Source organism: Sminthopsis crassicaudata, chromosome 2, assembly GCF_048593235.1.
Source record: "Sminthopsis crassicaudata isolate SCR6 chromosome 2, ASM4859323v1, whole genome shotgun sequence".
NCBI classification, from domain to species: Eukaryota; Metazoa; Chordata; class Mammalia; order Dasyuromorphia; family Dasyuridae; genus Sminthopsis; species Sminthopsis crassicaudata.
Window position 1 is genome coordinate 556,861,584 of NC_133618.1, and position 14,369 is coordinate 556,875,952.

The following is a 14,369-nucleotide window of genomic DNA, read 5'->3' on the forward strand; positions in this document are numbered from 1 at the left end:
GCAGACTGAGTCTGCCTATGTCCCTCACATCCCGTGCACAGAGAGAGGGGAGGGGGAGTAGAGGGAGAGGAAAGAAATAGAGCGAGCTCAGATCAGATTAAAAAAAAAAAAAAAAAAAAAAAAAACCCGCAAGGAAAAAGAGACACTTAAAGGGAAAGAGTCGCCATGTTTAGCAGCTTTTTTTTTTTTTTTTTAAGATCTCGTCAATTTCACATAGAACGCGCTCTTCAGTCCCAGCCCTCCTCTTTTGTCCAATTCAGTCGCTGCAAAGATCTTTTGTTCTAACGCAGCATGAAAAGAAAAACTTTCTTTAAACGCAATAAACTTAAACCTAACTCAAGTCTCTAAACAAATCCTCCTCTGGGCAATCTAAACATATACAAGGGGTTTTGTTTTAACCATATGAATATTCTATTCACTGTTAAGCCTCTCAGAACCCAAGCTCTTAGCAGAAACTTAGAGGAGGTGTAGCAATAGAAAAAAACATCTTATCTGATCTTACAATGCATGCTTAAAACATAAGAAAACAGGGAATGTCTTTGCTTTGAAATTCATAAATTATAATTTAATGCCAATGATAATTTACAACAAATGGCTCTTTACAAAAAAAAATACACACACACAAAACAAACAAGAAAAATATGCTGTTTTAGTATAATTAAAAAACTTCATACTCACAGCAAGGCCTCTTGGGGAGGGGGCTAGATCTAAAAGGTCAGCAATACCCTTTAATAATAATGATGATGATGATATAGTACTACTACTACTATCACTACTACCAATAATAATAATATTCGATGGGTCATAGTAAAACTGCCAGAATGCACAAATAATACATCATTTTCTGGTACAGATGTATCTACTGAAACTGAAGATCAATATTTAATAAACTTTAATTTTCCTTCTTTCCATCCTTCCTTCCTTCCTTCCTTCCTTCCTTCCTTCCTTCCTTCCTTCCTTCCTTCCTTCCTTCCTTCCTTCCTTCCTTCCTTCCTTCCTTCCTTCCTTCCACAAAGTATAATATTGAATGGTTGGGGGGAGCTTCAAACAAGAGCAAAATTGCAAGCTTTCACACACATACACATATACATACACACACACACACACACACACACACACACACACACACACACACACACACTCTCAGAGCATCTGCTCCAAACCAAAGGAAAAAAAAGAAAAAGAAAAGAAAAAGACTTAAAACCAAAACATTTTTTCCTTCCAATTTATCTCTCTTTCATTTTCTTTCAAAAAAAAAAAAAATCTTTTAAGGGCAAGAACAACTCTGAGTACAGATACAACAGCTACATAACCAGAAGTGTATGAATGTTGATATGTACTTAGCTGCAATATAAAATATGCTGATGGTCATGCTCTCACAATCTAATTTTTAAAGCAATCCCATTGTATACCATCATATATATATTTTAAAAAGACTCTTCATGCTGGAAGCGAAAATCACTCAATTTGAAGTCCTCTCCACAATAAATGGGAACCACAGAATATTTTGATAATCTCACACACACTTAAAGAAAACTCATTGCAAACAACTGCCCTATATTTACAATGCCGCTATTAGTTTGCTTGAATGATCTTGTTCGTGAATGTCAGAAATGTACAAAAGATTTTTTTCTGATCATAAAACAGATACTGATCTCAAGATTCTTAATACTTTTTACAACAATACCTTTCCTATACAGGCACTTAAGTGTGACAAATATAAGGGCCTTCTCTGGAAAATCCATTTTTAATTAAAAGGAGGATTACGTGAATAGGGGTGGTTTACCATATCAGACCAGCACTTCCTAAAGCAGAGATAAACCATGAACTTCATCTTTACCCTCCCAACCCCAAATTAAACAGGCAAATACACTACTTCATGTTTGAACAAACTTACTGTGAGAAGTAAATAAATCAAACACTAGGGCAAACTCTAAGAAAGGTGAGGTGGACTTTTCTCGGATGCAAAGACATTGGTGACAGCCAAACAAGTTTCAGATATCAAATAATATTTTAATTTCTGAATACTTTCAATTTTCCTTGGAATATAACACACAAAGACTCGACCAAACAGTTCAGTTATTATAACTTTTACAGTATACAGAAATGTTGCACTTAAAAAAAACCTTCAGTTTTTTTAACACAAACTGTAAACTCTAAGATACTGAATCAATCACGTTACCTATAAGTGCCAACAGCGTTATTTTGTCATGCTGATTTCAATGGTATTTTTTTTTAAAAAGGGAAAATATCAACAATTGTTATAATACAAAGGGTTTGCAAATATACAAACAGATATAGGAGTCTCATAACAATTCAAGATCTATGCGGGACCCAATTCAAATTACAAAAGTTCACTTTTTATTCAAAACTTCAGCTTGTGTCTTGGACACATTCCTTGACCGCCAATAAAATTCCACAGTTCATTCTTTCTTAAAATATTAAGAAAAAAAAAAAAAGCTAGATTTGTTATGGGGAAGGATTTGTGTTTTTTTTTTTTGGGGGGGGGAGGGTACTTAAGTGTTGTGTGTGGTTCCTTTGGGTCTGTAATTAGAGCTCTCAGCTTCAGCTAAATTTTGGTCACCACTTATAAGTGCGTTTCCATCATAAAGTAGCCTTTTAAAGTTTTATGTCTTCCTATGATATTTTCGTGGACTCAGTTTTAATTCTTTCAGAACATATATTTTAAGGATACACAGTTTTTAAGAAGCCAAGATTATATCAAAAATTATTATAGAACCACAGAATAAACTGGTTTGGAACCAGAAAAATACAAAAAAGAACAGCTATAGGTACATAGACACAGGACAATTAATAATTTGGAAAAAAAAAAAAAAAAAAGACTTCCTTTCTCCATTCTAATTTTCTCCAAATCTCCTTAAATGCACTTTTAGCGTTATTTTAAAAGTTTACAAAAAAAAAAAAAAAAAAAAAAAGAAAGAAAGACTAATTTCCTTTTTTTTAATACAAAAATGATAAGTAGCAAGTTGTTCTGACCAACACAGGAGGTTTTTTTTTTTTTTTGTTCTTTTTTTTTTTAATGCATTCTGTAAAAGTTCATTTGACAGTCTTTTTTTTTTTTTTTAATTCACAGTCCATTAAATTCTTCCCCTCTCTTCTTTTTAGCAAACAACTTGTAACATCCTTTTATATCCTTTCTTAACAGAAGGAATTTAAGCAAACAAATCAGTCTTTTGCCTTTTCTTTCTCTGTTTCATTCCCCTTCTTTTTTTTTTTTAATTTTTTTATTTTTTTTTTTATTGAATTGCCATATAAGGCCAGTTAAAACTGCTGCCAGATAGTAACATATCCCTGATTAGGGTTTCTATGGGGGTTTTACCTACCAAACGGACGAAAAACAATTGCTCTATGACAGAAGAGGAGACAGTGCGAAGGGAAGGAAGGCGAAGCAAGAGCTTTCCAAATCGTGTTGGCTGGTTGGGGTACTGGCTCCTAACATACTCTTCCAAAGCACACTGTGACTTTTCCTGCAGGCTTTCCACATGGGCTACATCAGAGAGACCACAGGCATCTAAAATAAAGTTAAAAAAAAAAAAGAATACAGTTAAGTTAAGAGGCTTGAAATGGGTCATATAAAGTGTATGTAGAGTGCTTGGTTGAGCATCCTTCAAATTAGATGTTAAACCAAAAAAAAAATATAGCATTAGATGAAAAAACAAGTGATGGAAGAGAGCAAGAAGATTGAGAAAGAGCTTTGGATGGTGGTTCTGGTGGATTTAAAAATCAAATATAATTCAGTGAAATGAAGGGTTCCCTGACTCAGGATCTTAATCTAGATCTAGATCACCGCAAAGAAGCACTGAAAAATATACTTGATGAATCTGGAGATGAAAAGAGTTCTGAACACCCTACTGTCCACTGGCTCCCTTACCATTTTTGCTAGTAAATAATTGTTTAGCTTATAATCACAGAGTTAAGGACTGGGAAAGATGGGAAAGATGGGTGAGGGAAAGGAATGAGGAGAGCTGACAACCTGGCCCAGTAAAAAGTAATGGCCGCCAGGATTCAGCAACAGATTCTACCCCAAAGAAGACAACTAGTTTTTCTCCAGTCTTTGAAACTGATTTAAGTGGCCCTTTAAAACTGATCTTGTCAGTTTAGTCTATTCAGAGGCAGCCATGCAAACTGTGATCTCTCTGTTCATTTGAGCTGTTTCTTTTTTCCCCCTCTTTTCTTTTCTCTCTCTCTCTCTCTCTCTCTCTCTCTCTCTCTCTCTCTCTCTCTCTCTCTCTCTCTCTCTCTCTCTCTCTCTCTCCCTTTCTCTGTCTCTGTCTCTCTGTCTCTGTCTTTGTCTGTGTCTCCCCCTTAAAAAATCCCAAACTCATAAAAAAGCACCCCTTTCCAATATCAACTGGCCACTTTTCCCTTTCAGATAGGGGAAAACACAATAAATTCCCTTCAAATAAGAAGCTTCTTTGCTAAGAGAGCACAGGTTGTGACCTGACCTTTCTATGGCTTACTAGGCATTGCTAAGACTAAATACATGCATATTATGCATCATTAAAATTGAAGTTTTAAAAGAGAGAGCATGTGTAATATATGTATATACTCATATTTTTGTGGATACATTGCATTTATGTGGAATACGTGAGTTCCTGTAGTCAAGAATTTTGAAAATTACTCATATAAGACTTCTTTTTGCATTTGTATTGTGTCTGTTTCTGAATAATATAAGAGAAACCTTTATCTAGTTGGGAGGCAATTTGTATTCTCCACACCAGGCCTCACATTTTGCAAATAGTAATAAATTAAACAGTTACAACAATATCAGATGGTTTTTCCTAGAAAGACTAAGAGCAAAGCTAAGAAGCTAAATATCAAATCCAAAAATTGAAGTCACTCCACTCCCATGGTCAGAAATGAAGAGGGAATTGGAGTAGGAATATGGGAAATGTTTCTATGCGGTGGGATGCTCATTTCTGTATAGTTGAGCAAGGAAGGTACCCTAAAATGACAGGTCAATATAAAAAATTCTTAGATGAAAAAGTCTCCATTTAGCTCTTACTTAGTGCTAGTATAGTTTTGGTTTTTTTTGTTGTTGGTTTTTTTTTTTTTTTTAGTTGATTACCTTCAGACCTTAGAAGATGAAATGGGTAGGGGGAGAGTAGGGGAGTTCTTATGTATAAAGCAATAATATATAAAAGGAAGCTTGGGTCAGGACCGAGAACCTGGAAGAGATCCAATAAATGACTTGGTTCTCTAGACCCCCTTAAACACAACAAGGAAAGGATTGTGAATCCTTCCCTCACAAAAACTGTATTTCCTTCCCTGTTTCCTGATTTCAGATTTTAAAACTGTGATGAGTAATTATTTTTCAAGTCCTACCTCAATTTGAATGTTTATCATCCTGAGTTAGGAGAACACTTTCTCCTCTCAGCTCTGACAAAAGAATTGGTTGAAAACTTGACAGAATTTCAAGGGGGTACATGTATTGCACAGTGCCATTATATATAGCCTAGAGTTAGCATATTTAGCTCAGGTATTGCATAAATTGCAAAGCTCTATATATCTCAAAAATAATTTGGCTTCAAGAGTTAATTAATATCAGCTACATTACTCACACAGGTTAAACTACATGCAAACTAATTAGATTTCATAATGCATTCATTATTGTTTTATAACTCGTGCACTATTTATACACAGTTCAAGTAGGCTCATACTTTCCTCTTTGAATTATCTGAAAATACCGTGCTTGTTTGACAATTTAGGAAAAGAGACAGAGATATGTAACCGCATAATTGCTCTTTCTCTCATCCAACTAATACTAAATCCAATCTGTAACCTTAAACTATTATATATATATATATATATATGTGTGTGTGTGTGTGTGTGTGTGTGTGTGTGTGTGTGTGCGCATTCACATGTTATAAGAATGTTATTTTGAAAATCACCAGATCAGCTTGAATGGGAGTCCAAACTTTTCTCCTGACATAAAAGGAAACAGGTTACTGAGGTGCCCATATTTATTTGCCAGGACAAGGCAGGACTGGAAATGGGGATGCAGTCACTGTCTGTGAGGATTGGAAGCATCTTGAAAAAAAAGGCCCTCTGGCCTCTTAAGACTGGGAATGGGGGAAGGGGAAAAAATATAGTAAAATAGAATGGGGAGAGGACAGAGAAATGCATTTCATTCCCATTGCTTATTTGATGTAGTTGCCCTTCCTAGTGCAATATGAGAGATCATAGACTCAAGGGTCAATCTAACTTGGCCCTCTGCAAGAGCCTGGGTGGCTTGCCTGAAGCACAGCATTCTACAATGCCATTGTTCTTCCAATCTTATTTCCCCAGGCTGCCATTACTCTAAGAGACTACATGCTAAACAAAGTTTCTACGGGATTCTGCTCACAACTTCTCTTCCCCCCTCTCACCCCAGAGGAGGGGGAAGGGCTAGTGATTGGACTCATGACCCCAACAGACTCCCAGCTTCATCTCCTCCCATCAATTCCCCTCCCCCCTCCTCATCTCAACACAAGGCGAGGAAACATTCAAAGTGTGGCCAACACATTAGGCGCTAGGCAGTGGCTTTTATGTATATTTGTTTTCCTTTTGATTCCTACCTGAGGTGAAGAGGACTATGGCCTTTAAACAGCTGTATTCTGCTGAATCAACGTGTAATGCCTTCAGTTTTTCACTTGCTCCTGGAAGATTCGTATGTGGTCCATAAAGGCAACCACTCGATCAGCAGACATTGGCGAGGCATGAAGGCCCGCCGCTGCCAGGAGCGGGGCAACGTGGAGGGGCATGGAGCACTGGGCAGCATTGAGCACAAACAACTCGCTCCAGGTCAGCCGGAGCAGGGCCACCTGGTCTGTGATCTGGAGGTCTGGGAAGAAGGGAATATTCCTGGCCCACTCCACTGCGCTGAAGAGCATCCGAGCTGCCAGTTCACAAATGTTCTCGATGCCCATGATGTTGTTGGGTTGCATGCACTGGCTGCCAAAGCGGGACGTTGGGTAGGGCTCAGCTCGGAGAAGCAGGGATATATATCCGGATAGGTAGGAATGGCAGTTGAGTGGGTCTCCATTTGTCAAGGCGAACTGACCATGAGTTGGCTGTGTGGGTGGCATTCTTCCCCTTTGGACGGCTGCAGTGAATAAAGAAGAAACTACAGCAATTAATACCTGAATTGGTTGGGTTATCTCAAAAGATTCAAGAGTAAGTTTTTGTTGCGTTTGTTTTGTATTGTATTCTCCACTCCCTACCCCCACCACTTTAAAAGTCAGATCAGAGTACCCTGTTATTTCCAGACAGATTTCTCTGCTTGCAAACACGTGAGAGAGAGAGATCTGGGAATCTGCTTGCTTTCTGACTGATTTAAAGTCAAACCAACACAGAGGCTACGTAATGTTGTATACTTGCCTAAAATGCTCCTGCTTGGAGCTGGGATAAGAACCCAGACTGTTCACTTCCTAAACACACCCGGCTGCTTTTGTGTTTTTCTCTCTTATGAGAGGAATGTGTCATTCTGGGGGCATTTTTCTTCTTTACAGCTAAACATCTGATATTTCTTATTGATTGGGGGAGGGGAGAGCGGGAGGGGTCGAGGGAGGAGGGGGAGACGTTCTTTCAAAATACACAGTGCTCGCCCCAAACGGCCTTTATTGACTTTCGAATAATCCTTCCAAAAAACACACACCCCAACCAGACCACTGCAAGAGAAATGCATTATTATTTAAAACCACGTCTATCAGCTGATCAGTGAATTGAGGGCTTTTCTTTTGGTTAATAAATTTACATGGAGAGTGGAGAGAGAGAAAGAGAGGGGGAAGAGAGGGAAACAGAAGGGAGGGTGCGAGCGAACGAGACACGAGAGAGATTAGAAAGGATCGCCTGAGAGAGGCAGACACGGAGAGGGCGAGAGGGAGCGAGAGAGTGTTGCTAAAATGTTTTTGATTTATATTTGTTATTTAACGTATTACAAGGTTAGTTACTCTTGCAGAAACACAAAGAAAACAAGGCGATCCTAACCCTTAACCTACATAACAGCGCCTAGGCTCTAAGCACGCCATTGGAAAACTAGAGCTCACATTTCTCTTCTAATTTTATATCACAAAGACCCAACTTGCCCAGAGCGAAAGCAGCCACGGATGGCCTTTTTCTCCCCCAATCCTAGCATGTTCTCTCTCCTTCAAAAGTGAAAGAAAAAGAAAACACAGGTATTTTTAAAACAGAATGTTAATCTACGGAGGATCAAACGAGAGTTGTACACTGTTAATACAGTGAAGTGCATAAAATTGTCATTGTAATTTGAACCTCCTGTACAAAAGTACAATCTCAGTTTTTTTTTTTTTAATCTGGGGGAGGGGAAGGGAGGAATATATGTTGAACATGCAGGAAAACAAGCCAACAGGAAAAAGAAAAAGTAAACCATACTTTAAAAAAAATCCCCAAACAAAACACCCCATCATATCCCTTTCACAGAGACGAATTGAAATTCAGTTCCAATCAATGAAAACAAAATCAAAACAAAGTGGGGGGGGGGGGAGAGAAATCAGTTGGAATGCTGGAAAAAGCATGCAGGGTTTTTTTTTTTTTGTTGTTTGTTTGTTTGTTTTTTTTTTTTTTCATTTGAGTTTTTTTCTCTCTCTCGGTTTAATTACTTAAAAGACCGATTTAAAAAATACAAAAGGCAGTGAATTGTAAATTGGAAAACAAATGAAATCCCAATACCTCCCGTCGTCATGCCAACTTTGAGGCATTTTTTGAGGCGGCAAGTACTGACACTGAATGCGGTGGTGCTGGTCTATAGGACAGTTCCTGTTGGCACGACAAGTGTAACTCAGGTTCCTCCTTACACTCCTCTTGAAGAAACTCTTGCAACCCTCGCAGGTAAACTGGCCATAATGTTTGCCACTAGATTTGTCCCCACAAACCACACACTCAATGTGCTGCTGTTGCTGCTGCTTGTCCCCGGCTTGGCTCTGCTGGCTGGCTTGGTTGGTCTGGGCTGGAGTGCTGGGAGGGCCCCCTTGGCCCGGAGTTTGCGGGGTGAGGGGGCCCCGGTTGGTGGTCCTTGTACTGGAGGTGCTTGCGAAGGTTGAGTTCCCTGGTTTCCTGGTACATCGTCTTGGGGGTCTCGCCACGCACCAACTACCATTGCCATATCTATCGGACACCGTTTCCAAACTTCCTGTTCCCCTTTCTTTCTCTCGGGCTCTCTGGTCTCTCTCACTCTCTCTCCTCTCTCCTCTCTCCTCTCTCACTCTCCTCTCTCTCTCTCTCTTCTCTCTCTCTCTCTCTCTCTCTCTCTTCTTTTGTGTGTGTGTGTGTATGTGGTTTTTTTTTTTATTTTTTTGAAAGTTTGTTGCTTTTCTTGCTTTCGGATCAGCTTTGGCGGTTTTCGGGGGGCTTTAAAAAGGGAGGAAGGGAGGGACGGGAGGGAAGGGGGGAGCGCAAATATCGGCAAAATGTGGAGAACAAGGGAGGGGAGGGGGGGGAGATGGAAGTCGATTGTCTGGCTTCAAGACAGAAGTAGAAAAAAAATCTCTTCAATCTCTCTCTCTCTCTCTCTCTCTCTCTCTCTCTCTCTCTCTCTCTCTCTCTCTCTCTCTCTCTCTCTCTCTCTCTCTCTCTCTCTCTCTCTCTCACTCTCTCTCTCTCAAAGCTATTCTGTAGCAGAGGAGTTGGAGGAGGAGAGGCGACTGTCTGGGGGCCAAGTCCAGGGCAGCTCACAGTCAGCCATTCAGGAAAGCCATCAAAATAAGAATGAATAAAAGATTAAAGATTACACACACAGGGGCGAAAAAAGACACAACTACAAGACTTCGTTCGGTGCAGGGAGCGGACGGTCTCGCCGGAGCTTTTTTCAAGTCCAGGGGTATAAACATGAAACTGATCAAATTCTTGCGTTGGCTTCGGCTTCTACGCGGTGGGTTAGTCCTGCGGCTCCGGGTGCTGCTGCTGCCGCCGCCGCCGCCGCAGCCGCCGTCGCCGCCGCTCGTCCTGCTGCTTCCCCCTGCTCGCTTGTTGTTGCTGCTGCTGCTGCTGCTGCCGCCGCCGCCGCCGCCGCCGCCGTCGCCGCCGCTGCTCCTCCTCCTCCTCCTCCTTGCTCCTTCTAGCGAGTGGTTCTAGCGCCGCTGGTTCAGACACATAGGGAAAGAGTCAACTCTCCAGCAGCAGCGGGGATAATGATAAAAGAGAGAGAGGAGGGAAGATCACAACCTAGAAGAACATCCTTCATGCGCAAAAAAAAAAAAAAAAAAAAAAAAAAAAAAAAAAAGCCACACAACACAGCACAGAGAAGGCAACTCAGGGAGGGAGGGGGGGAAAAAAAGGAGGGAGGGGGGGGAGAGAAAAGAACAGAGAATCAAAGTGATCAAATATGCTAAAAAGGGGGGTTAGGGAGTGAATGCGATTTATAGGCGCCGGGGCTGGCAGAAGTGGTTTCTCTGCGATCAGCTCACTGAGCTCTCTATATAGTGAACTTTGACACGACTGCTGCAACTTAGCACACGTTACCATGGCGACCACTCGCCTTATAAGGCAACAGACTGTGTTTGACTGGTCAAAAGCTCCCGGACCGCCCCTTCCCCCTCATTGGCCAAATGAGCCTTGTGCTGCCTGGTATGGCTGCCAGAGAGAGCTGCCCGGTCCTAAAGGGAGATGAATCTTAGGCAATTCGCTTCAGCCTAGCCTCCTCCGGCTTGCAACCGAGGGGGGTGGGGGAAGAGCACAGGGGGAAAGAAAGGCGAAAGGAGGGGGAGAGGGAGAAACCACAGCTAAAAGGATTTTTTTGCACCCCCCCTTCCACCACCAAAGCTTGCATCGGATATTTTATCAAAGATGAGACAAACAGCTAAACATATATGCAAAATAGTACTAAAAAAGCTATTTATGAAGCATTGGAAATAAGACTTTTCCCCTAAACTTAACAAACGCCAGGAAACCAATCTCAGAAAGAACCTGGAGCTTTCACATTTTTATGTTGAGAGTGTTAGGGAGGAAAAGTTATTTGGGATTTTTTTTTAAGTTCGGAGAAGGGGGGGGCAGATGAAGGGAGTTAGATAAGAAGGGAATAAAAATGACGTTAGCTACACCAGGTGATTGGTCAGCCTTTTAAAAAATAACTAATCAGTGGCTATTGTGGTTTTAAAAAATTCTGATATTCAGTTTTGGGATTTCATTTTTAATAATTAAAGTTTCACAGGCATGTAGAAAAAACTTTTAATTGTTCAAATAAAACATATATAGGATTCTGATCCCCTAAAAGGTAACTACATTTTACTGCCATAATAAAGTAAAATACATTATCCTGAACTTTTTCCACTATCATTTGTTTTAAATAATTGTAAAGGAGACATGGTAAATTAAAGCAGGCAAGTCTATTTTGGAGAGAAGAAAAAAGTCTTTCTGACTGACTGGCATGAAGGTTATCATTTCTAAACCATCCATTTTTTTCATACCATACTAATGTATGTATACATGCATGTACATGCATGTCTGAAATATCCATGTATCTCATATATATCTGTCAATATATAAGTTCAAAGGCTTCATAAAAAATACTTCTAGATAACAGAATAGTTGTCTAAATACGTCATTGTTTCTCGATTTCTCCCTTGTCTTCAAATAACCTTTAAACCCCTGTAAGAAGAGATCCTAAGCGGAATTGAAAATAGTATCAACACACACATATCTTTCTGGACACATACACACAAGCAAAATTAAGAAAAGGGGGGTTAATATCATAAAAGCAATTTAATGGAAGCATATACCATAACCTTCAGTTCTGTTGTGCAAAATTAATTCTAGATAGTTGTTTCTGTGTGCCATTGTGAGCGGTTTTAAAATTTTTATTTATAGATAAAATGTATCTTACAAGATTTTCCCAGAACACAATACATTTCAATTTATTAACTTTTCTGTTAGCTTTCGACGAGGTAGTGGTTCATCATTATTACATGTTTATTAGGTTAAGGTTTCAGGAGCACAGATTCTTTACTCATCAGAAACACTAAACAGGTAAGCCAACCAAGTATATACATTTAAAATGGGAGCAATTAAAAACATGGAGCACCAATATAGATGAATGCATCATATAAACAAATCAGTGACTAAAAAGGAAGCATTTTTTGCTATATAGACAGCCGCAGGGATTGGGGAGGTTTAGGCTAGCTAGCCTTTCTGTTACTATCATCTCATACTCCTATTACCCCTATCTTTCCAATGCTCACAAATCTGGATCTTACGTGCATTTTACTTAAATACCTTATTCCCTTACATACTAACAATAACAGAAAGGTAAAAAGTAAAACTATATATTAAAGATGAGGGGCTACATGTTGAAAATTCTCCTCCCTCCCCAATCTGTCGAGTCTTTCCTTTATCCATACGTTCTTGCCGCTATCACGCATTTCACCAAAGCCCAGGTGCTCAGATTATTTGAAAGTTGTAAAAATATATATATATATTATATATATATATATATATATATATATATATATATATATATATATATATATATACTAACTATTGTGGACGCTAAAACTATCATAAACCTGGTAGGTAATGAGATTGCCCATACTGAGAGGTGTGGACGGTCCACAGCCAAAGACAAGCTGGGGAAATTCCAATTGATTAGAGCAACAATATAAGTTTCACTTAAAAAAAAAATCACACGGTAGGGTAGAAAAGAAACAAAATCAGAAGAATAGGGAAACTTTCTCCAAAAAAAATCTTTATAATTTCAAGAGTTACTGATGATATCTACAGATTTCGAAATATTAGGGAAAGAGCTTTGTCTATTACTCTAATACAGGCTTGTAATTGGGCTGTAGTTTAGACAGGAAAAGATGAAGGGGATTCCCATTTCAACTCAATAAGGATCAGAATAATTGATTACAGGGAGATCTTAATTCCTTCCTCACAAATATAGATACCTTCACAACATGATGAATCTTTAAAAACATGCACAAGAATAACAGGTTGAATGGTAGATCGCCTTTTAATTCCACTTAGAAAATTTGAAAACCGAAGTATATAATCTAATTGCTTGTCTTAAAATAAAGTCATCCATCCATCTCATTTATTAACTATATGTTCATCAGACGATATAGCTTACATAAATTTTACTAATCAATACTGTTTTAAAATTTATTTTAAAAAAGTCAGTTTTGGGTTTCCTAGAGCATAGAAGAATATATTTATGAATTATAGCTAATTTTACTGAATTAAAAAAAATATGAGAGGAACCAAGGTAAGGAAGAGAGGGCTGATTTTGAAAGGTCTTCATTAGAGATATATCAGTTTAGAAAAGACATCTACAAAAACTAAAATTTGAAAGTGTTATCATTGTTATTGTTTCTAAACCCGTCTTTGCCCTTTTTATTGCAGATGTAAATTTATTTTAATGAGAAGAATAGTGAGCTTTAATTTGAAGAAAGTTGGGATAAATCTGCAATTCTAAAAAAAGCAATGCATTTTCCTGCTTGAAAGTTATCTAACAGTGCTGTAATTCTTTGCAGATTAAATCGCAATATGAAGACAACATCGAACAAATACCGAGTTTCACTCTGAACTCAGTGGAAACCAGTTACGTCTAACAGAATTCATTGAATTCCTCTTCTCCCTGAATATAGGATGTGTGTGTTTTTCTCTTCCACCACACTGAAGCACCATGAATAGGGAAAGTGGCTCCTATTGTGTCCCTCTGAACTTCCAAGTCAATGCAATTTTAACCACTGGCTTGTGGTACTTTGAAAATCACCAGGGCTGTCAGAGTTGGGTCCTCTGAAAAATTTACAGTGCTAAATCAGAGCATATGCTGTGAGGGGAAAAAATTGCTTAAGATTGGAGCAAGTACAGTATCTGTCTGCCCCCTAGTGTAAGGCTCTTATCTGCCTAAAATTCAACTTTAAAAGAAAAGGATCTCTTAAAGGGAAACGACTTTTGGCTCACATATGCATACGAGAATGAAACTTTCTGTACGTTTTATCTGATTAATTCTTAAGGATTTAAAATTAATTGGCTTGGGCATTGCTGAACTGGACCATACTATTTTAGCCTCGGCTTCACTACGCCAATGCTGAATAGGTAATTTTTTGGGGGGGGAGACTGGAGATCTCTCATCTCTCTCTCTCTCTCTCTCTCTCTCTCCTCTCTCTCTCTCTCTCTCTCTCTCTCTCTCTCTCTCTCTCTCTCTCTCTCTTCTCTCTCTCTCTCTCTCTCTCTCTCTCTTCTCTCTCTCCTCTCTCTGTCTCTCTCTCTGTCTCTCTCTGTCTCTCTCTCTGTCTCTCTCTCTGTCTCTCTCTCTCTCTCTCTCTCTCTCTCTCTCTCTCTCTCTCTCTCTCTCTCATCTCTCTCTCTCTCTCTCTCTCTCTCTCTCTCTCTCTCTCTCTCTCTCTTTAAAA

General features: G+C 39.1%; 1 protein-coding gene across 1 annotated transcript; it reads right to left on the reverse strand.

The window, feature by feature from the left end:
* Window positions 1–1,992: 1,992 nt before the first annotated feature.
* On the reverse strand, window positions 1,993–9,196 carry NR2F2 (nuclear receptor subfamily 2 group F member 2). The gene is given in 6 exon segments (XM_074295056.1): window positions 1,993–3,532; window positions 6,579–6,653; window positions 6,656–7,126; window positions 8,692–8,734; window positions 8,736–9,013; window positions 9,016–9,196. Coding segments are annotated over 6 exon segments (1,251 nt in total). The 5' UTR covers window positions 9,125–9,196; the 3' UTR covers window positions 1,993–3,257.
* Between the last annotated feature and the right edge of the window lie 5,173 nt (window positions 9,197–14,369).